General features: G+C 41.9%; 1 protein-coding gene and 1 non-coding gene across 4 annotated transcripts; one reads left to right on the top strand and one right to left on the bottom strand.

Annotated features, from left to right (window-relative positions):
• The first annotated feature begins 564 nt into the window (after positions 1 to 564).
• On the top strand, positions 565 to 19,550 carry AICDA (activation induced cytidine deaminase). 3 transcript variants are annotated; one of them, XM_032347172.1, is made up of 6 exons: positions 565 to 765; positions 2,276 to 2,509; positions 16,075 to 16,222; positions 17,778 to 18,048; positions 18,279 to 18,394; positions 18,797 to 19,550. In XM_032347172.1, the coding sequence occupies exons 2-6, from the start codon at positions 2,475 to 2,477 to the stop codon at positions 18,848 to 18,850; spliced, it is 624 nt and encodes a 207-aa protein (XP_032203063.1). In that variant the 5' UTR covers positions 565 to 765; positions 2,276 to 2,474; the 3' UTR covers positions 18,851 to 19,550. The 3 variants fall into 3 exon arrangements, with proteins under 3 accessions (XP_032203063.1, XP_032203062.1, XP_032203061.1); XM_032347171.1 differs by lacking the exon at positions 565 to 765 and having other exon boundaries at positions 2,249 to 2,509; XM_032347170.1 differs by lacking the exons at positions 565 to 765; positions 2,276 to 2,509 and adding an exon at positions 11,053 to 11,134.
• LOC116594593 lies at positions 13,116 to 13,218 on the bottom strand. The gene has a single exon (XR_004287305.1). It is a non-coding gene; the product is annotated as a U6 spliceosomal RNA (small nuclear RNA).
• Positions 19,551 to 20,448: the final 898 nt, after the last annotated feature.

Genomic DNA, 20,448 nt, shown 5'->3' with positions numbered 1-20,448 from the left:
ATGAATGGCTACTTGTCAGAAAGGCAGAGAACCTGGGCTACATTCCAGACTTGCTGAATAAACTCTTTGGGGATTAAATCCTGGAATCTGCAATTTTAGACACTCACTCAGACTGTAGTGTGAGAACCGCAAAACTCCTCACTCCCATTTTATTACTCATCAGAAAAAGATGCGCTCCCGTAACGTGACGCTTACCATTGATATTTTTTAAATATCTGGCCTTCTAAATAGATCAGTTCTATAAAATATTTTATAAAACCAGTTCTTTATAGAATATCTGCCATGCACTAGGCAGTACTAGAGTCCCTTGCTTACATTATGTTTAAGAATCCTGCAAGATAGTTTCATATCTAAGCTTCAGTGTTCATGTCTGAAAATGGGGGTGATAGTCCCCACCTCTTGTACTTAATATATGCAACGTGCTTGGCACAGAAGCTGGCAAAGGGTATGTGCATAATAAAGATTAGCTGTTAATACTAATTTTTTTTCATACTTTTCATGTGGGGAAACTGAAACAGACGTACTCAAACACTCTGCTAGGAAGTGGCAGCGACAACTGAACTCAACGTGCTTCATTTCAAAACCTAGCTCGTCCCACTGCTCTGGACTGTTTTTCATTATGTGCATGATCAGTGAAGCTTCTTTTGTGACTTTTCCCATCGAGAATAACTTTTTCTTCAGCCCTTTGGCCATCCCTGGGCTTTTGATGAATACTTGTTTGTTCTCGCAACCTCAATGAGACCTGGGCAGCTGCACAGAAGTTGAGTGAGTAATTCCTGTATATGTTTAAAGGTCTGTCCCTCAGCTTGTTCATACCCCAGAGAAATTCAGTAATGTGTCTGGCAGCCAACTGAGAAAAACAAAAATCAGGAAATGCAGAAGTTAGAGCACTCCCAAAACCACATTTCACCCACACGGATCCCATTTTGGGCTTTTTCAAAAACAAGAAAGTATCATATTGAACAATCTACCTGGTGTCCAAAAATAGTGGTCTGGGGAGTCATTATCTGAGCATCTTGGCTCACAGACCCAGGAATGTGTGCCCTCAAGGATTCCCAGGGGGCCTTTTGGCCTCACATGCTGGCCAGAGTGAAACCTCACCTCGGGCTTCCCGTGGTGAAAATCAGCAGTGGTGAAGTCCAGATGTCCAAAACTTCACTCAGCCACCAGAGGCATAATTTCCAAGTCATGTTGTTTTTGTTAAAAATAAACTAACCAGGTTGTCCTGTGGTTTTTCAAGAGAAGTTGGTGAGGGGAGAAGGTAATTAGTAAGGAAGATAAGTTTTAAAAATAGCAAAATGTCCCCTCACAAAATGGTCTTTTTAATTGCACCAACTCCAAATGCCCAGGAATGAAAAATGTTATTGTAATTATAAGAGATGGAATTTTCCTTCCTTTAAAAGAAAGGGAGGGCGCCTGGGTGGCTCAGTGGGTTAAGCCACTGCCTTCGGCTCAGGTCATGATCTCAAGGTCCTGGGATCGAGTCCTGCATCGGGCTCTCTGCTCAGCAGGGAGACTGCTTCCTCCTCTCTCTCTCTGCCTGCCTCTCTGCCTACTTGTAATCTCTCTCTGTCAAATAAATAAATAAAATCTTTAAAAAAAAAAAAAAAGAAAGGGAAACAGGGAATGAAGCTTCTGGGGGAACATTTTTTTCTTATGCTGGGCAAATCATGCCTGTTCAGTAGCTTTTTATTTATAACCATTGTGCAAGGTATAGAACTTTGTTCAAAAGCTTTTCTTAGGGACGCCTGGGTGGCTCATTGGATTAAGTCTCTACCTTCTGCTCAGGTCATGATCTCAGAATCCTGGGATCATGCCCTGCGATGGACTCTTTGCTCAGCGGGGAGCCTGCTTCCCCCTCTCTCTGCCTGCCTGTCTGTCTACTTGTGATCTCGATCTCTCTCTCTCTCTGTCAAATAAGTAAATAAAATCTTTTTTTTTTTTTTTTTAAAAAAGCTTTTCTTAAGAAGCCTTCATGAGGGGCACCTGGGTGGCTCAGTCGGTTAAGTTTCTATCTTCGGCTTGGGTCATGATCCCAGGATCCAAGGATCGAGCCCCACGTAGGGCTCCTGCTCAATGAGCAGTCTGCCTCTGCCTCTGCCTCTGCCTCTCCCTCTGCCTCTTCCTCTGTCCTCCCTCTGCTCCTGTGTGCAGGCACTCAACAAGTGTTCTCTCTCTGCCTCCCTCTCTTGCAAATAAATAAAAATTTTTTAAAAGCTTACATAAAATACGAATAACATCTCAATTTTATCTGTCATTCTTGTTTTGTTATGAGCCATCACTCAAACCAAACAAAGCTACTCACTGCTGCTAAAACAAATGAAGCACATCCACGAAGTCCCAGTCTTTGCTCATGGAACTTCTGCGACCTGGACAGAGGATACTGAAGTTTTGACCAGGAGTACTCCACATGCTCCAAGTACCATGCTTTCACATTCACACCAGCAGCCACCCGAGCTCATGGCATTCAGTGGATGACGCATGTCAGGTTATTGCAATTATACAAGAGGTTAGTAGATAACTGTTTGGGATGCTTTAGGATTCATGCTTTCTTTTTTTTTTTTAATAAAGATTTTATTTATTTATTTGACAGAGAGAGAGAGAGAGATCACAAGTAGGCACAGCAGCAGGCAGAGAGAGGAGGAAGCAGGCTCCCCGCTGAGCAGAGAGCCCGGTGTGGGGCTCGATCCCAGGACCCTGGGACCATGACCTGAGCTGAAGGCAGAGGCTTTAACCCACTGAGCCACCCAGGCACCCCAGGATTCATGCTTTCTATGGAGAACTAGAGAGCCACTGTTCCTCAAATTTCCCCCGTAAGAGTAAAATGGGGGCACCTGGGTGGCTCAGTCAGTTAAGCGCCTGCATTTGGCTCAGGTCATGGTCTTGGGGTCCTGGGATGGAGTCCCAAGTCGGGCTCCCTGCTCAGCAGGGTGTCTGCTTTTCCCTCTTCCTCTGTGTGCTAGTGTGCTCTCTCTCCCCCTTTCAAATAAATAAATAAAATCTCAAAGTAAAAAAAAAAAAAAAGTAATAAATACTGACGATTTGAGGATATAATCCCAAACAACCCACTTGAGGCTGAAATTTCTCTGGAATGTTCATTCTTAACATTTACATGATGCTCTATTAGAAACTGCATTTGTGAGCCTGGCATACAAGGGAGGATCATTTTTTAAATCTTTCATGTTTTGAGAACCCTTACTTTTTACATGAGGGTGGGACAGGATACTGGGGAAAAGCCATACATGTAAGGAAAATGAATGTGCATATTATATTCTACTTCAAATAATGTTTGCTTTTTTTTTTTTATTAAACGTAATCCAAGGTGGCCAGGATTTTTTCATACGCTGTGAAGTTAACGTTGCCAGGAAGAATCTCTCACAAAAATATTTTTCTTTCGGTATTTAGTAGTGAGAGATATTAATGCGTTAATAGTAATACATTTCTCATTTAACGTAAATTGAGGATCTTTTTCTAGTTGTTTATGACCGCTGGCAACTTAGTAAGTTCTAACAATTGTTTAAATATGTAATGTTAAGCTTAGGTTTAAAAAAGTAAAGCTGGTGATCTACGTCTCTGCTATTTGCTTAAAAAATATAGGGGCATGGGACGCCTGGGTGGCTCAGCTGGTTAAGTGGCTGCCTTCGGCTCAGGTCATGATCTCGGCGTCCTGGGATCGAGTCCCACATCGGGCTCCTTGCTCAGCGGGGAGCCTGCTTCTCCCTCTGCCTCTGCCTGCCACTCTGTCTGCTTGTGCTCACTCTCGCTCCTCTCTCTCTCTGACAAATAAATAAATAAAATCTTTAAAAAAAAAAATACAGGGGCACTTGGGTGGCTCAGTCGTTAAGCATCTGCCTTTGGCTCAGGTCATGATCCCAGGGTGCTGGGATGGAGCCCCGCATCCGGCCCCAAATCGGGCCGCGCATTGAGCCCCACATCAGGCTCCCTGCTTGGTGGGAAGCCTGCCTTCCCTATCCCACTCCCCCTGCTTGTGTTCCTGCTCTCGTTCTCTCCCTCTCTCCATCAGGTACATTAATAAAATCTTTAAAAAAAACACAAAAGGTATTTGGTGCAGTCTTTTCTGAGTGGGGCCATAAATAAAATTTTAAAAAATGCTGTTTCCCTACTCTCTGGAAAACGTGTATGTTCCAGGATAGCATGACATATTTATCCTGTAGTTAGGATCTAATATACTGTCATGCCCTCATATTTAAGTGTATCTCTAAATATGCATGTCATTTTGAGAAGCATAGGGCCAGATATACACCAAGGTTCCTCAACTCTGAAATATTATGATTCTATAATTTTTATTTTTCATTTTTTATTTTTCACTATTTATTTATTTGAGAAAGAGTGTGGGGAGGAGCAGAGGGAGAGGGACAAGAAGGTTCCACGCTGGGTGCCAGGCAAACATGGGGCCAAGGCAAACATGGGGCCAGATCCCATGACCCTGAGACCACCACCAGAGCTGACCAAGAGCTGGACACCCAACCAAGTCATCCAGGTGTCCCTGACTGTAATTTTTAGATCTTTCACCGATATTTAATTCTCTTATGTGGTCTTTAAGTATTTTGTCTACTTTGGAAAGTTTAAACAAAACTACAAACCCCTTGAGGAACTACAATGGGTGTCATTGTTCCCCTTCAAAGCTCAGCCTTATAATCTCTCATAGTAGGCTTTCGATAAATATTAATTGAACGAACTTCAGTTTTCAAGTATCGTGCTTGTAACTTACAAGAGCTTTTCAAATACCGCCTTCAAACAGAACATGAAAACATATTTTTGTCTCTCCAGAACCTTCATTTTCTTTTTTATTTTTAATATTTTATTTATTTATTTGACAGACAAAAATCACAAATAGTCAGAGAGGCAGGCAGAGAGGGAGGAGGATGCAGGCTCCCTGCTGAGCAGAAAGCCCGATGCGGGGCTCGATCCCAGGACCCTGAGATCATGACCTGAGCCGAAGGCAGAGGTTTTAACCCATTGAGCCACCCAGGTGCTCTCAGAACCTTCATTTTCAAGTAATAAACATTTAAAACTTTTACATCTGTTGGAGGAAATCTTTTCATAGTCTCTACACTGAAGAGATTTTCAAACAGGAGATATCCAAGAATATACTTACGTTGTGTTCATAGATTTTTCCAACACCATAACAAATCTACTTTATAAATCAAGTAAGTATTCACAGATAATTCTGCTCCAGAAACCAGTTTGCAGAAACTGACTCCATAGTCACTTTTAATCTCCACACAATATGTATGGCTCAAACTTATATCCCAGATTGGATATCAAGAGTCATATGCTCCACCAATTGACTTTAACCAGGCAACCCCATAGCCACCTTCCTGTATCCTCTCCCACACCCCCTATTTTTGTATGATTCCCGATATGCAACATTTCATTTCCCAGCGGTGCCTGGCTGAGACTCACACCCCATCGTTGAACTGAGAGATGAGAAAAACATTCCGGCTCAAAAACATGACCCACAGATACTGTTGACAAAATGAAGAGCTCCAAAATGCATGTTTCAATTAGATTTAGATTAAATTCCCTGCCAGAGGGAGCCTAGGTGGCTCAGTGGCTTAAAGCCTCTGCCTTTGGCTCAGGTCATGATCCCAGGGTCCTGGGATCAAGCCCCGCATCGGGCTCTCTGCTCAGCGGGGAGCCTGCTTCCCCCCTCTCTCTCTGCCTGCCTCTCTGCCTACTTGTGATCTCTCCCTGTTAAATAAATAAATAAAATCTTTAAAAAAGAAAATAAATAAGTTCCCTGCCAGACACCTACATGTTTTACGTGGGAGAGAAATTATTAACTTCCATAAGTAATTCACTGAGTTTGCCTGACATATCTAGCCAAGCCCAGTTCTAAGTGATATAGGAATACAGGGAGGAAAATCCTCTATAGCTCTGATAAAGATTCCCGAGCTGATACAGTCAACCTGATCATGATTCTATTGGGCTGGTTTTACCAGCCTGACAGTATTGCATCGACAGTATGGAAGAATGGCTGACTTGGGTTCAGACGTCATGAGTAGCTTTTCTACTTCTCAGGTATTGACTGAGCTTATGAAAAGTGGAATGAAAATCTATCCCCAGCCAAAGGCTGAGCAGAAAGGAGGGCCCTTATGTGAGGAGCCGCTGGATCTTTTTAAATGATCACAGTTTCCTCCAGAATTATTTTCTTAAGATCTTATTTTTTTCCTAATGTCTACACTCAGCATGGTGCTCCAACTCACGATCCTGAATTCAAGGGTTGTGCACACTGTATCGACTGAGCCAGGAAGGCACCCCTCGGCCAGAACTTTTTTAAAGATTTTGTTTTTTATTTGACAGAGAGGGAGAGAGAGTGGGAGGAGCAGATGGAGAAGTAGACTCCCTGCGGAGCAGGGCTCAATGCGGGGCTCGATCCCAGGACCCTGGGACCACGACCCGCGCTGAAACCCAACCAACTGAGCCACCCAGGTGCCCCCAGAACTTTTACGTATGTGTGTGTGTTCCTATGTCTATGTTATTCAGAAGGTGACTCCACTTGTAGTTTGATAAATCTTCTTTTTAAAGATTTTATTTATTTAGGGGCACCTGGGTGGCTCAGTGGGTTAAAGCCTCTGCCTTCGGCTCAAGTCATGATTCCAGGGTCCTGGGATCGAGCCCCGCATCAGGCTCTCTGCTCAGCTGGGGGTCGGCTTCCTCCTCTCTCTCTCTCTGCCTGCCTCTCTGACTACTTGTAATCTCCGTCTGTCAAATAAATAAATAAAATCTTTAAAAAAAAAGATTTTATTTATTTATTTGAGAGAGAGCACACACAAGCACAAGCAGGGGGAGCAGCAGAAGAAGAGGGAGAAGTAGGCTCCCCACTGAGCAAGGAGCCCAATGCGGGGCTCCATTCCAGGATCCGGGGATCATGACCTGAGCCTTAAGCAAACGCTTAACAGACTGAGGCACCCAGGCGCCCCATCCACTTCTACTTTGAAAATAAGGTCTCATGCTGTATGCATATCTTCACTGGGACACTACACAGGATAACAAAAGGTGGAAACATCCCAAGTGTCCAGATGCATGGATAAGTAAAATGTGCTATGTACATACAATGGGACATTATAAATGTATAAACCATAAAAAGGTATGAAGTTCTGATATATGCTAAACCATGAATCTTGAAAACATACAAAGTGAAAGAAACCAAATGCAAATGGACAGGCATTGTATGTTTTTCACTTATATGGACTATCTAGAGAAAGCAAATTAATAAAGCAGATCAGAGGGGCACCTGGGTGGCTCAGTGAGTTAAAGCCTCTGCCTTCGGCTCAGGTCATGATCCCAGGGTCCTGGGATCGAGACCCACATCAAGCTCTCTCTCTGCCTGCCTCTCTGTCTATTTGTGATCTCTCTCTCTCTGTCAAATAAATAATAAAATAAATAAAAATCTTTTAAAAAAAATAAATAAATAAATAAAGCAGATCAGAGATTACCAGGAGGTACAAAGAGGGAATGGTGAGTTATTGCTCAGTGGTTATGAAGTTTCTTTATGGGGTGATGAGAACATTTTGGAAACAGTGGTGATGGTGGCACAACCTTGTGAATATAATTAATGCCACTGCATTATACACTTAGAAATGATCAGAATTGTGCAAAATGAAAACAAGTGAAACCAAAACCAAACAAAGAGGCATGTGGGTCAGCAATGAGCCAGTTTTCTTATTTCTGGCTGGAATAAAGGGGAATAATTTGATGAGAGAATACATAAAGGGAGCTAATACAGCTTGGCATAATCATGAAAAGTACAGCAGCAATATCATTTAGGCCTCTGGGGAATTTATAATTTTTGGATTTGGATATACTACCATCTCTAAAATTAATATTTATCTTTTAGGAGGATGTGTATATGTGTGTGGGTGGGTATGCAATTCTCTGGACAACTGGATGAAAATATGGTAAAGGCCCAGCTCTTATCTAAGGAGACAATTTAAAGGGATCAGAATGCCTGTGGCCCTGCCCCACTCTGGTCTCCACTGAAGAATCTATGAAGTGTCCTTCTCCCCTTTCCCATTCGTTCCATGGAATTCAGAGTGCCAAAGGTAACTGGCTATCCTCTTTCTGGTGCCCTCAGAATCTTTTTCAGAAATAAAGACTTGGAGAAATAAATGTCTACACAGGAAAAGGATCCAGGGGTGAGAATAATCCAGAAGAATCCAAGGTCGAGTTTCCCTGTGGAAGTGAGAAAAAGAGGCTTTTTGACCGAGAGGAGTAGCCTGGAGGGCAGGAATGGGGTCTTGAGCAGAGTCCTGTGAACAGCAGAATTCTCTGGAAATTCTTTCCGAAACTATAAAGAGCCAAAATTAGCCTATTAATTCAATACTTCTTTCACATGTATTACTCCTTTGGATTTCGCCAACACTTCATTGATATCTGCTGTACTTCGTATTTGGTGTGGTTTGTCGGAGGCGAGTGAGAGAGAGCCTTGTGAAGTGAAGTGAGGCTTCCCCACATTAAATCCATGCCCACCTTAGAGAGTCCTTGAGCGTGAACTGGCATTAGGCCATCCTTGTCTGGGTACCCACCAGGGAAGCAAAGTAGAATTTGCAATCCATCAAATCAGTGACCAGGAGCACAAGTCAGGGGCATGCAAGAGATTTGTCCCCACCACAGGTTTCCTAAATACATTTACTTTGTCTTTAATGTGCTTAGTACAATGTCTAACCATGATAAGTACTCAGAAGTACTAGCTGTTCCATGCCTTATCCCACTTCAGAAATTTCCCTTAATGTCCAAGATTTGATAGAGTAAAGAAGGGAGGAGTAGGCCAAATTGGAAAGGCTAAACTTCTATGGTTTAGACTTATGTGATCATTTTTTTAGACTTAGGTGATCATTTTTTTAAGATTTTAGTTTTTTTTTTTTTTTTTTTTAAAGATTTTATTTATTTATTTGACAGACAAAGATCACAAGCAGGCAGAGAAGCAGGCAGAGAGAGAGGAGGAAGCAGGCTCCCTGCTGAGCAGAGAGCCCGATGCGGGGCTCGATCCCAGGACTCTGGGATCATGACCTGAGCCGAAGGCAGAGGCTTTAACCCACTGAGCCACCCAGGCGCCCCAAGATTTTAGTTTTTAAAGGAATCTCTATATGCAACGTGGGGCTCAAACTTATAACCCCTAGATGCAAAATGGCAAGCTCTACCAACTGAGCCAGCCAGGTGCTCCTCAAGGTAAAATTTAGAGGTAAAGCAGGGGCAGATGGTAGAGGGTCTTGTGAATCATATAAGGCTGTTGGCTATTACCGAGAGAATGGGGAGACCTGGAGAGTATTGACAGAGGACTGACATGATCTAAAGGGTTTCAATGGCACGCCTGGGTGGCTCAGTCCATCGAGCATCTGTCTTCGGCTCAGGTCACATTCCTGGGGTTCTGGGATCAAGTCCCACATCTGGCTCCCTGCTCAGTAGGAAGTCTGCATCTCCTTCTCCCTCTGCCCCTTCCTCCCTCCCTCCCTCCTCTCACAAATAAATAAAATCTTTAAAACAACAACAACAACAAAAAGCTTTCTCTGACTCCTGTGTGGAGAACAGACTGTAATTTAAGGAGAGTGAAGCCGGAAGACCAATTGGCAGGCTAAATGTAGCGATCCAGGTTGTTCAGACCTGAGGGTGCTGAAAAGTGGTCAGATATGGATTTATTCTGCAAGTAGAGTTAGGAAGAGAGCCATCAAGGAAGACTGCCAGGTTGGTCTGAGCCATGGGAGGGATGATGTTACCACCAAGATAGGGAAGATGGCAAAAGGAACAGGTGTGTGGAGAGAACACAGGTGCTTAGTTTGGTCGGGATGTCCATCAGATATTCAAATGGAGATGCTGAGGCAGAAGCAGCTTGCAGTTATCCTGAGCTCAAGGAAGTGGTTCAAGCTGGAGCTAGAGATTTGGGAATCAATGTGTAGATGGTACTTAAAGCCTTGAGGCAAGAAGGGAGCTGAGATCTTCGATGCATCCCTCACCACTGCATCCCGAGCACCCAGCTTCTACCATGTAGTTAGGTTTTAAGTTTCTACTGAGTGAAGAAATAGAATGCATACAGACTGAGGTAGGAGGGAGAAGCAAAATCTTTAATAGACCAAATCGGGTAAGGGCAGAAATTTAAAGCCTTTTATTCGAAAAGCCCAACCTGTGTTCCAAGTTTAATGCAGTCATTTAGATGCTGGTTCTGTCTGATGAAATAAACATTTTTAATGGTTGGGGAGGCTGCTGCTTCTCAATTCAAAATATATGGCTTTCGTGGAAAAGACAGCTTTTACAAAAATTACTCTTGTGCAATCAATCATCTAGTCTTCTAGTCATTCTTGTAGTGCAATCAGAAAGAGAAAAAAATCATTAGTTTAGGAGGCAACATTTCTATTCTGAAGTCCTATATAATTCATTTGACTTCACCTGCTTGGCTGCAAAGCAGGAGCTCTTAGTGCTGGTCTTTGGGACTGAGAGACAGTGTGCACGTAAGGAAGGGAATAGATACTTCCAGCTAACAGAGTGTAAGATGCCATTTAAATGAACATTATTATTATTATGCTTTTAAAATTAAAGATGCAGGGTGCCTGGGTGGCTCAGTCAGTTAAGTGCCTGCCTTCTGCTCAGGTCATGATCTCAGAGTCTTGAGATCGAGTCCCGAATAGGGCTCTCTGCTGGGCAGGGAGTCTGTTTCTCCCTCTGCCCGCCACTCTACCTGCTTATACTCTCTTTTTGACAAAAAATCTCAAAAAAAAAAAAAAGAATTAAAGATACTATTTGTCACTAGGTATACAATTTCTGAAGTGTCTACAGCTACTAGCTCCTGATCTTTGTGACCTGTGGAGTCTATACTGGATTTTTAGAGCTGTAGCCCTATAGGAACCTATACACTAAGCAGAGAAGCCCTCGATCATGCACCCACGTGACTCTGCCTCTGACAGCCCCACCTACCATTTTTGGACCCAAACAGGAGGAAGGCTGTTGGGTACCTGGTAGTGATGATGCCTGGGAGGAGGAGCCTACGAGGATAAGCTCAGATTTGAATGTGTGGGGCCAATGCCTCACCAGACAGAGTCAGTGAAGCAGCAGGACTTGAGGCAAGCCTTTCCATGCCTAAGACTAAGAAAGACACTATGGAATCCACTATGGACAGGTAAAGCAGTCTCTTCATGGGTGGTTGCCCTGGCTTTTCTCTCAGAGTAAATCTGAGTTTTCAGATCGGTAGCTATCCCTTTCTCTCCTCTCACTATCTGACTCACTGCTTGGTCAATATGTGCATTTATTTTTTCAGGCGCTGTCTCATCTGTTCAGATCTTACATGCTCTCTGCGTAATTCTCTGTTCTGTCTCTCTTCCACACTCAACTGTCATGCACCACGTATGGCCACATACTGCAGTTAGAACTAGTTTATGGTAATATTAACATAGCAAGTGTTTAGACATCCAAATCATGGAAAGGTAATAACAAGAATACAGTATACTAAGAACAGTAGCAGAAACTGTAATAATAATTTTGTAAATATTGAACTGCAAAAGGACTTTGTAAACCTTCCTGGGGAGATTTTATTGAATAATTTAGCTACATACTGAATAATTCAGCTACATAGTAAGGAAATTATTTTTTAGTGCCAATATTAAAAATTGCTTGAAAGTCACTATGATGGTATATATCTATTCCGGGAAGAAAAAAATCAGTCAAGTTATTTAATGTTATAGTTCCAATTACTGGGCTGTTAATGGCATTTTTACTATCTACCTAGTCTTTCAATTTCTTCAGACCCTGCTTAACATATTTCTTAAAATGTATTTAATAAGATTTACACAATATTTTCACATGCAGTTTATGACAAGTTATTACCACAATTTATTTTATTCCTACTTTTATGATTACTAAAAATATGAGAATACTTAATCCATAAACTTTACCTCAATTTAATTTTGACAAAGAATTTACACTATAAAATTAAGATTTTTATTTCTTTAAATTTTTTTAAAGATTGTATTTTTAAGTAATCTATCGGTACACCCAGCGTGGGGCTTGAACTCACAAACCCGAGATCAAGGGTTGCACGCTCCACCAACTGAGTCAGCCAGGTGTCTCCAGAATTAAGATTTTTAATGGAAAACTAATGTTTTCAGAAAATTTTCTTGAGGACGAAAATGTCAACTGTCTGCTCAGCTTGCAATGAGATCGAAAATTAATCTGAGGTGTAAGTCAGAGGTAAAGGGTTCAGTGAAAATATTTGTACATGAAATGCTAGGCGATAACTAATAGTTGGAATTCAAAGGCAACAAGGAGAAAAGACGAAATTCAACAGGAGTAAAAGGGAAATATGTAATTATCATTAGGGAAAAGGATATCTGCAGAGGGCACCAGTGATGGCACAGGACAGGAGAGGACTTGGTCACGATTATTTTTAACCCATTTGTCTCCAGTTTGCATTGCTGGGGATGCAGCAGGTTCTGCCTCAGGGAGCACAGCTGTCTAGAGCAGCTGTCAAACTGTGAGCTCGAAAAACTGCCCCTACAAAGTCCTTTGTACCCAGAAGAGAAACTAAGAGAGCAAGGTCCTTGAAACAGGCTCCTAGCTACAGCTGAAGGAAAGTGAGGGACCAAGAAAGTTAATTAAAAGGTCATAGGCAATTTGCTTCACTGTGACTGGTCACTTCTGAAAGAAACAGTAACGACGGATTTTTGTGTGAGCAGAAAGCTAAAGGCCATCTGAATTCCCTTAGCTGTGCTATGTCCTTTCCTATATTCCCAGAACACTTTTGCTTTCTCCCAACAGCAGACACCCCCAAAACACCTGCTTTGCCTGACACAGTACCCTCCACCCTTTTCTCAGACATACAGCCCAGAAGGGTACATTAACTGTTTAAAGAAATTTATCAGTGAGGAATGATGCTTAATCTGTTTAAAACCGAGCCCCAAGAGATTTTTCCCCCTTTTACTTCAGTACTGATTAAGCACTTATGATGTATTCAATTTATGCTAATGATTATATGCAAATTATGTCCTGACAGTAACAGTAATGGTGGTAAGTGCTATGATGATTAATATACAATTATTTTATTTTATTTTTTGGTATATGAGAACTTGGCATGTTTTCCCCATCAAAACTCATGATCTTGGTAAAAAAATATGGAACTCTTCATGAATCTGCATGTGATTTTCACAGGGGCTGTGCGAATCTTCTCTGTATCATTCCAATTTTAGCACATGTGCTGCCCAAAAGCAACATTATCATTTTAAAATAAAGACAGCGATTATTAGATCTTTGTTAGCATTCATGTCAGATTCCTGCCAACTGAATTCCAAAACAATATGATTAAACAATTTTCATATTGTTTGGTATAATGTGTATACTGGTGATTAATCTAGTTCTCTGCCTCAGGATTTAAAGTGTATTTCAGTAAGCGTCCTGTGTGTGAAGCGCGACATTTAAATTGAGCCAGCTATAAAAAGTGTGTTCCTGCTTACTTAACTCATCAGGCTGACACTTGGGTATTTAACTTTTAACTTCACGGTCTATCACATGTATTGCTTTAAAATTAATTCTCAACGTCTGTCCTCCCCCAAAGACTGGTACGTGTTTTGTAGAAGCTTTCTTCACAATAGCTCCAGAGTGGAAACAATCCAAACGTCCGTTTACAGGCAGATGGGTAAATGAGCTATGGCCATGCAATAGAATATTACTTGGAAGTAAAAAGGATCAAATTACTGATACATGCAACACAACAAATGAATTTCAAATTCATTATGCTAGGTGCCAGAAGCTGGACACAAAGGAAGAGATAATGTAAGATTTATATGGAATTCTAGGAAGTGGAGAGAAATGTAGTTACAGAAAGATTAGTGGTTGGGGGGGGTAGAACTGACTGAAAAGGTGAAATAAGCAAATTTTGGGGAGGGGTGCCCTGGAAATGTTCTGTGTCCCAATTGTGGTTCCACTTTTGGGTGTTTACATTCGCCAGGACTCATAAAACTGCACATTTTAAATGGGTGAAGTATGTAAATTATACCTCAGTGTATTTAAAAAAAAAAATGAAGGCGAAAAAGTTTCAATTCTCTTGCCAGCAAACCGTATTCAAATCCTTGCCTAGGTCTTTACTTTTTCAATAGTTTACTGCACTTCTGCTCAATGCCATTAGGTGGCAGCATTATCTCCACAACTTGGTAAATACATTTCTGGAAAAGACCAGGGACAAAAACCAGAGAGACATCACTAGTGCTTTGGTATCAACCACATTGTATAGCTTGTGTTACGTCCACAGCTGCAAAGAAACTTTGGCTAGCTGAGAGTATTTCTACAAATTCAATTCAATTTAGTGCTTACAACATGCAAAACACTGCTAGGCATCAGGAAATTAGAGCAACGAGTCCCCACATGTGGGGGACACAAGTAATGGATTATGTTGCCGAGTTAAAAAAGCAGCAGGATGCAAAACTGCATGAGATCAGTATAATCAAAATCGTGTAAACATGCTTATAAAAAGACTAGAAAAAATCTTAACATAATTGTCATTAGACACTACATTGAATTATCATTAGACACTGTAAATCATTACATTTTTAAAATTAAATTTTTTAAAAAATTTTATTTTATCTTTTTTTCTCATAAAGTGATACTTTCTGCCTCAAAACACAGAAAATCCAATTGAGAAAACAGAGATGTCAGTGATCAATTGGTAACAGATGATGAGAGCTTTGACAGGGATAAACTAGGTAAACTGGAGAATGAAGCTACAGGAGGGGTTTTTGTTGCTGTCAGTGTTCAGTTTTTTGCCTAGAAATTTTTCTATAGCAGGGTGAGAAAGAGCAGTTGAATTGTGAACTGGATTTGAAGGATATATAAGTTTTGTCCAACGAAAAAGGTAGGAAAGCATTCACTGAGAGGAAGTGCATCAGCTAGGTGACTGGAAAGAAAAAAAAACCCACAGGATCAGATACTAGTGCCAAGGGATCAGCTGCATAGGCAATTGAAGATAGGGAAAGTAAGGGGAAAAGTAGCAGGAAAGGAAGCAAGAAATGTCGATTTGATGATCAAATGTAAAAACTGGCCTAAATACCACCTTAGAGTTTGGGATTTATCCTGTGGGCACAAGAGATTCACTGGGGATTTTTCGGCATAGAAATGACATGGTCACACCTGGGGCTTTGTGAGATCGCTCTGGCACAGTACGAAGAATGTTCTTTTGGAGGGACTGGGGGGAAACCAGACCAGCTTAGAAAGCCAGGACAAGAGATAAACCTAAAGAAGATTGAGGGCTTAGACTGAAACCGTGAACCGAGGGAATAATGCAGATATGAACAAGAAATATTTGGAGGTTTAGAAAATAAAAATACTAAAAAAAAAATTGAGATTTGAATAAATAAATTTAGACCATTAAATATGGAGGAGAAGAATCAAAGATAAGCCCAAGCTTTTCAAATAAGCCTAAGCCTAAGCTTTTATTTGAGATGAAAAAATAAAGAGACAGGATAGCCAGGACAGAGGACAGTTTAGGAATTACTGTTTTGACCATGTTGGGTTTGAAGTACATACTGGACATTTAGGTAGAGTTTGGAGGGGAACTTTGAAAATATTATGGAACCAAGGAACAAGTTTTTAAGTCCAAGTTGTCAGCATGTAACAGACAGCTATGGGAGGAGACTATCCTATGAAGTTATACCATTTGGAGGTTCTGGCTATGTCTCAATTTTTTTTTAAGATTTTATTTATTTGTCATAGAGGGAGAGAGCACAAGCAGGGGGAGTGGAAGGCAGAGGGAGAAGCAGATTCCTTACTGAACAAAGACCCGATGTGGGACTCGATCCCAGGATACTGGGATCATGACCTGAGCGGAAGGCAGACACTTAACCAACTGAGCCACCTAGGTGCCCTCAACTGGTCTTAAATATAAGCATGAAGAGGGGTTTGTAAGGGGTTCCAAGTTCAGCAGGTCTCAGGTATGCAGCAAGGTAAGAAAGAGGATCTTCTCTGGTATGGCTCAAATCATTAGAGATTTGGAGGAAATCCAGAGCTGGAGGAAAGCCAGGAGTGAGCGGAGAGTGAGTGGTGCTCCTGAAAGTTCCTCCCTCTCCTCACCCACAGCCTCCTGATGAAGCAGAGGAAATTTCTTTACCATTTCAAGAATGTCCGCTGGGCTAAGGGTCGCCATGAGACCTACTTGTGCTACGTGGTGAAGCGGCGGGATAGCGCCACCTCCTTTTCACTGGACTTCGGTCACCTTCGAAACAAGGTATCAGTTAATTGCTTCCAAGCTAGAGTGCAGGCACTTTTAGAACCATCTACAACCCTGAACACGCCCGATATCGTCTGATCTCGGAAGCTAAGCAGGGTCGGGCCTAGTTAGTACTTGGATGGGAGAACCATCTACAGAGAGTACTACTTTCAGCCAGTTTCACACTTAGGTCTCCACCAGATTTCAGAAATCTTTTTCTTTCTGTCCAGGAAACCACAATAAGTATGCCCCCACAGTATGCCACTTCACGTCCTCCCCGATCATGCTGGGCACATTACTGCCACCCCTTGCTTCAATGCCAAGAGTAACTGCCCCCAAATGTTCCTTCACTTTCTTCAGCATCCTAACTGCCTTTGAGATTAAGGAAGAAATCCAAACTTAGATTTGGAAGAATATTATCAGCTCATTCAAGCTAAATTTAAATAAAAACAAATTTTTAGAATTTTTGAAAGTTAAGGAAAAAGTAGCAAAAAATAATGACTCAATTCTGTTTTCCAAATGATATCTAGTCCCTCCTGCTTACATATACCACAGGCTGATGAGTACATTCAGTATGGTGAGACCCAGAATACTCGGGGAAGCCTCAATTGGTTGACTGATTCAATCAATCTCTAGATTGCATCTGGAAGATCAGAGAATTACATTTTCAAGCGACTTCACCATCTCCAGATGGGCTTACATAAACTTCTGCCAATGAGTATTCCCTGTCTCAAAACAGGCAGCAACATCTGATTTAGGTGGGATCCCAGGGAAGAATCCATAATCTGTAGGTGGACCAACATTGTCTGGCTCACTGTGAAGTGTTTATTTTACTCTTCAATTTCCTTTGCCTCCATTTGTCTTGCGTAAATTATCTCACTGCAATTGTTTTACATTCTAATCTCTTTCCTGTTTGGTGATGAGACACATTCTAAGTAGAGAAGGCTTTGCAGTTACCGACCCTTCATTTCCTTCTCATTTAATCCTCGCAATCGATACAAGCCCATTTTACTGGTGAGGACTTAGAAGATCCAAGAGTTGGGTGAGTTGTCCCAGTCACCTCAGTAATGGCACCTGGAAATGGAAACTAGATCTTCAGATCTGGGACTAATGACTTCTCTGCCATACTAGGCAGACTTGCTATATTTCACTATTGTGAGATTATTACAATCACAGGGATCATACGATGAGCAAACACATTATTTCATTGTTCTGAACCCACATCAGTCCTGTGACCTCTCTTTCAACATTCCCTGTTGGCCTCTACCCCCTCCAGTCCTCAACCACGCTTCCTACCGCCCCCTAGTGGTCCGGTGTGTTTCCTAAATGTTAGAGCAACAGACACAACTCAGAACTCTGGGGTACCGTGATGCTACTTCAGCCGGCCCAGCGCATCCTCCTGCTTTTCTGTTCGACAGAAAACCCACAGCCTTATTGTAACCCTAAGGCCCAAATGCAAACAGCCTAAAAAAGCTGACTGTTGCAGGCAGATGAATTCGTGGCCGTTAAGCTGCCAGCACCGCAGGAAAGGTCACTAAACGTCACTCACTCAAGTCCCCTGCTCTGTCTGCAGTCGGGCTGCCACGTGGAGCTGCTCTTCCTCCGCTACATCTCCGACTGGGACCTGGACCCTGGCCGCTGCTACCGCGTCACCTGGTTCACCTCCTGGAGCCCCTGCTACGACTGTGCCCGGCACGTGGCCGACTTTCTGAGAGGGTACCCCAACCTCAGCCTGAGGATCTTCACCGCGCGCCTCTATTTCTGCGAGGACCGCAAGGCTGAGCCCGAGGGGCTGCGGCGGCTGCACCGCGCCGGGGTCCAGATCGCCATCATGACCTTCAAAGGTGCGAAGGGGACCTGGCCGGGACTGCAATTCAGGAGAAAAATCAGAGGGGCCGGGTGGGGGATGGGATTCAGCCAAAAACTGACTAGAATAGTAGGAAGAAAATTAAGGGCATGGACACTCGACTTTGTGGGAAATGAGATCTAAGTAGGGGGGGGGAGGCAGGGTTTTCTTTCTTTCCTCTCCATTTGGGATCTGAACTATCTGCCCCATTCCCCTCCTTTTTTAAAGATTATTTTTATTGCTGGAATACTTTTGTGGAAAATCGTGAAAAAACTTTCAAAGCCTGGGAGGGGTTGCACGAAAATTCCGTCCGACTATCCAGACAGCTTCGACGCATTCTGTTGGTAAGGGGCTTCTTCGCTTCTCGTTGTCTTTCTCCCTCCGAAGTCATCTTTTCCTGGAGCTCCTTATATTTCCCTTTCTTATGTTTTTGACATTGCCTGTGCATGTGTGTGCGGGTATCACTCTCCATTTCTCCTCTGATGAAAACCTTCCTTTATGTTTAGTTACATAAAGTTACTCCTACATTTGAGTTTGCGCTTCTGTTTCACATCTCAGAGCCCTCTACCGAGATGCCCTTCCCTTTCCCTCTTTTCATCACCCACAAGTCTCTCTGTTGGACTCTCCTCAGGATTCTGTTTTCCTTCTGGTACAATTCCTTCCTGTCCTCTTCCTATACTCCCCCCAACTTCCTTCCTTCCACAATGTTACAAATGCATCCACTGGGTTCATTTCTTTCTTTACAGCCCCTGTATGAGGTTGATGACTTACGAGATGCATTTCGTACTTTGGGACTTTGATATCATCCTCCAAGAAATGTCACTTAGGATGAACCATCTCTGAAGACAGTGGGTAAAAAGACTATCCTGCAAGCATTCTGTTTTTCTTCAACTCTCATTTCCGTAAGAGTTTAGAGAGAAAATATTCATATACAGGACTTTGTTAAAAACAAACCAAAACAAAACAAAACCCCGTCTTGAAAGTACAGAAGGAACACAGGCCCACCCGGGTAATGCTGCAACTGGCGCAGCTTCTAATGCAATAGCGCCCCCTACTGGGAAATGACAGAATTGCAGGGAGCACCTAAAGTATGTTCTTTGACTCTGGTGGGGAGGAAACAAAAGGTAAACCTGTAAAAGCATGGTGAGAAGATCAAACGTTTATAATATGTATCCTTTATTATCTGATTCATACAGAATTTTCAATGATATTGGTGATAGATTTTTCCTTTCCTTTCCTTTCCTTTTCCTTTGGGGTTCACTTTCAAGTGAACAAACTCACACCAGTCCATGATCTATATAGAACCTCCTAACGAAAGGATCTGGGTGATTATAACCCCCAAACATCTTCCCAGGGCATTAATATCTAACCATGTACTGTATGTTTTCATTGTCTCAGGTATGTTTTTATGTTTGTACATAGAACAGTTCTTTTTCTTGGTATGAAATATGCATGATTGCCTTCAGGCTATTTTATAATAAAAGATCTTAAAGTGAATGAGGACTGTGAAGAACACACTGTAAAAGTTAGCCGATACCAAGTAACACATCTGGAAATATAGATCCTTTTAAAGAAGTCCATACGTCAGAAACCACAACCACAAATTTCACATTTAATTAGGTAACACTTGGAAAGGAGTTGCTTCATTCAATATTGAGAAAAACCTGTCCTCTCAGTGGGTCTCTTGAACAAAGTCAACCAGGCCAATGTTTCTGACTTTTTGTATGTATCCAATTCTCCTCTCAAAAAATGCTCATTATGTAGGAGAGTGTAGTAAAAAGAGAATAACATTTGGAAAGGAAGGATAACAGAGCATTCATTACAAAGTGTTTTCTCCTGCAAAACATAGGGAGCAACATGGCAGAGAATGTCGTAACAATGAGAAAAATATTCAAATAACTATATCACTGAGCAATTATTACCTAGCAACCCTTGCAATGCAGATAAATAGATCTGCAAGACAAGTTGAATGCACAACTGTGTTGTTTTACAAATACAAATGGGTGTCAGGATCAATCAATAGGAGAAAGAATAACCCTTTGCAACAAACTGTGCTGGGACAACTGGATATCTATATGTGAAAGAATGAATTTGGATCTCTTACCATATACCATATACCTTCATGTAAGAACTAATTTATCAAATTTATCAAATACCTTCATGTAAGAACTAAAATTGTAAAACCCTTAGAAGAAAACATAGATGGAAATCTTCATGACCTTGGGTATGGCCAAGTCCCTTAAATGACACCAAAGCACAAGCAACAGAAGGAATAGAGAAATTGGACTTCTTTAAAATTGAAAGCTTTTGTGCATCAAAAGACAGGCAAGGAAGCAAAAAGAAAACTTGCAAAATGGGAGAAAATATTTGCAAATAATATACCTGGTAAGACTTTTTT

The sequence above is a fragment of the Mustela erminea genome, chromosome 6 (assembly GCF_009829155.1).
Source record: "Mustela erminea isolate mMusErm1 chromosome 6, mMusErm1.Pri, whole genome shotgun sequence".
NCBI classification, from domain to species: domain Eukaryota; kingdom Metazoa; phylum Chordata; class Mammalia; order Carnivora; family Mustelidae; genus Mustela; species Mustela erminea.
Note: the sequence above shows the minus strand (reverse complement) of the source record. Positions and strands in the feature narration are given on the sequence as shown.

Bases quoted from the DNA above. Each gene is read 5' to 3' on its own strand.
- AICDA (XM_032347170.1), top strand. From the start codon at position 11,091: ATGCCTAAGACTAAGAAAGACACTATGGAATCCACTATGGACAG. The intron at 11,135-16,074 runs GTAAAGCAGTCT...CCTCACCCACAG, and splicing joins ATGGAATCCACTATGGACAG to CCTCCTGATGAAGCAGAGGA. The intron at 18,049-18,278 runs GTGCGAAGGGGA...CCTTTTTTAAAG, and splicing joins CGCCATCATGACCTTCAAAG to ATTATTTTTATTGCTGGAAT.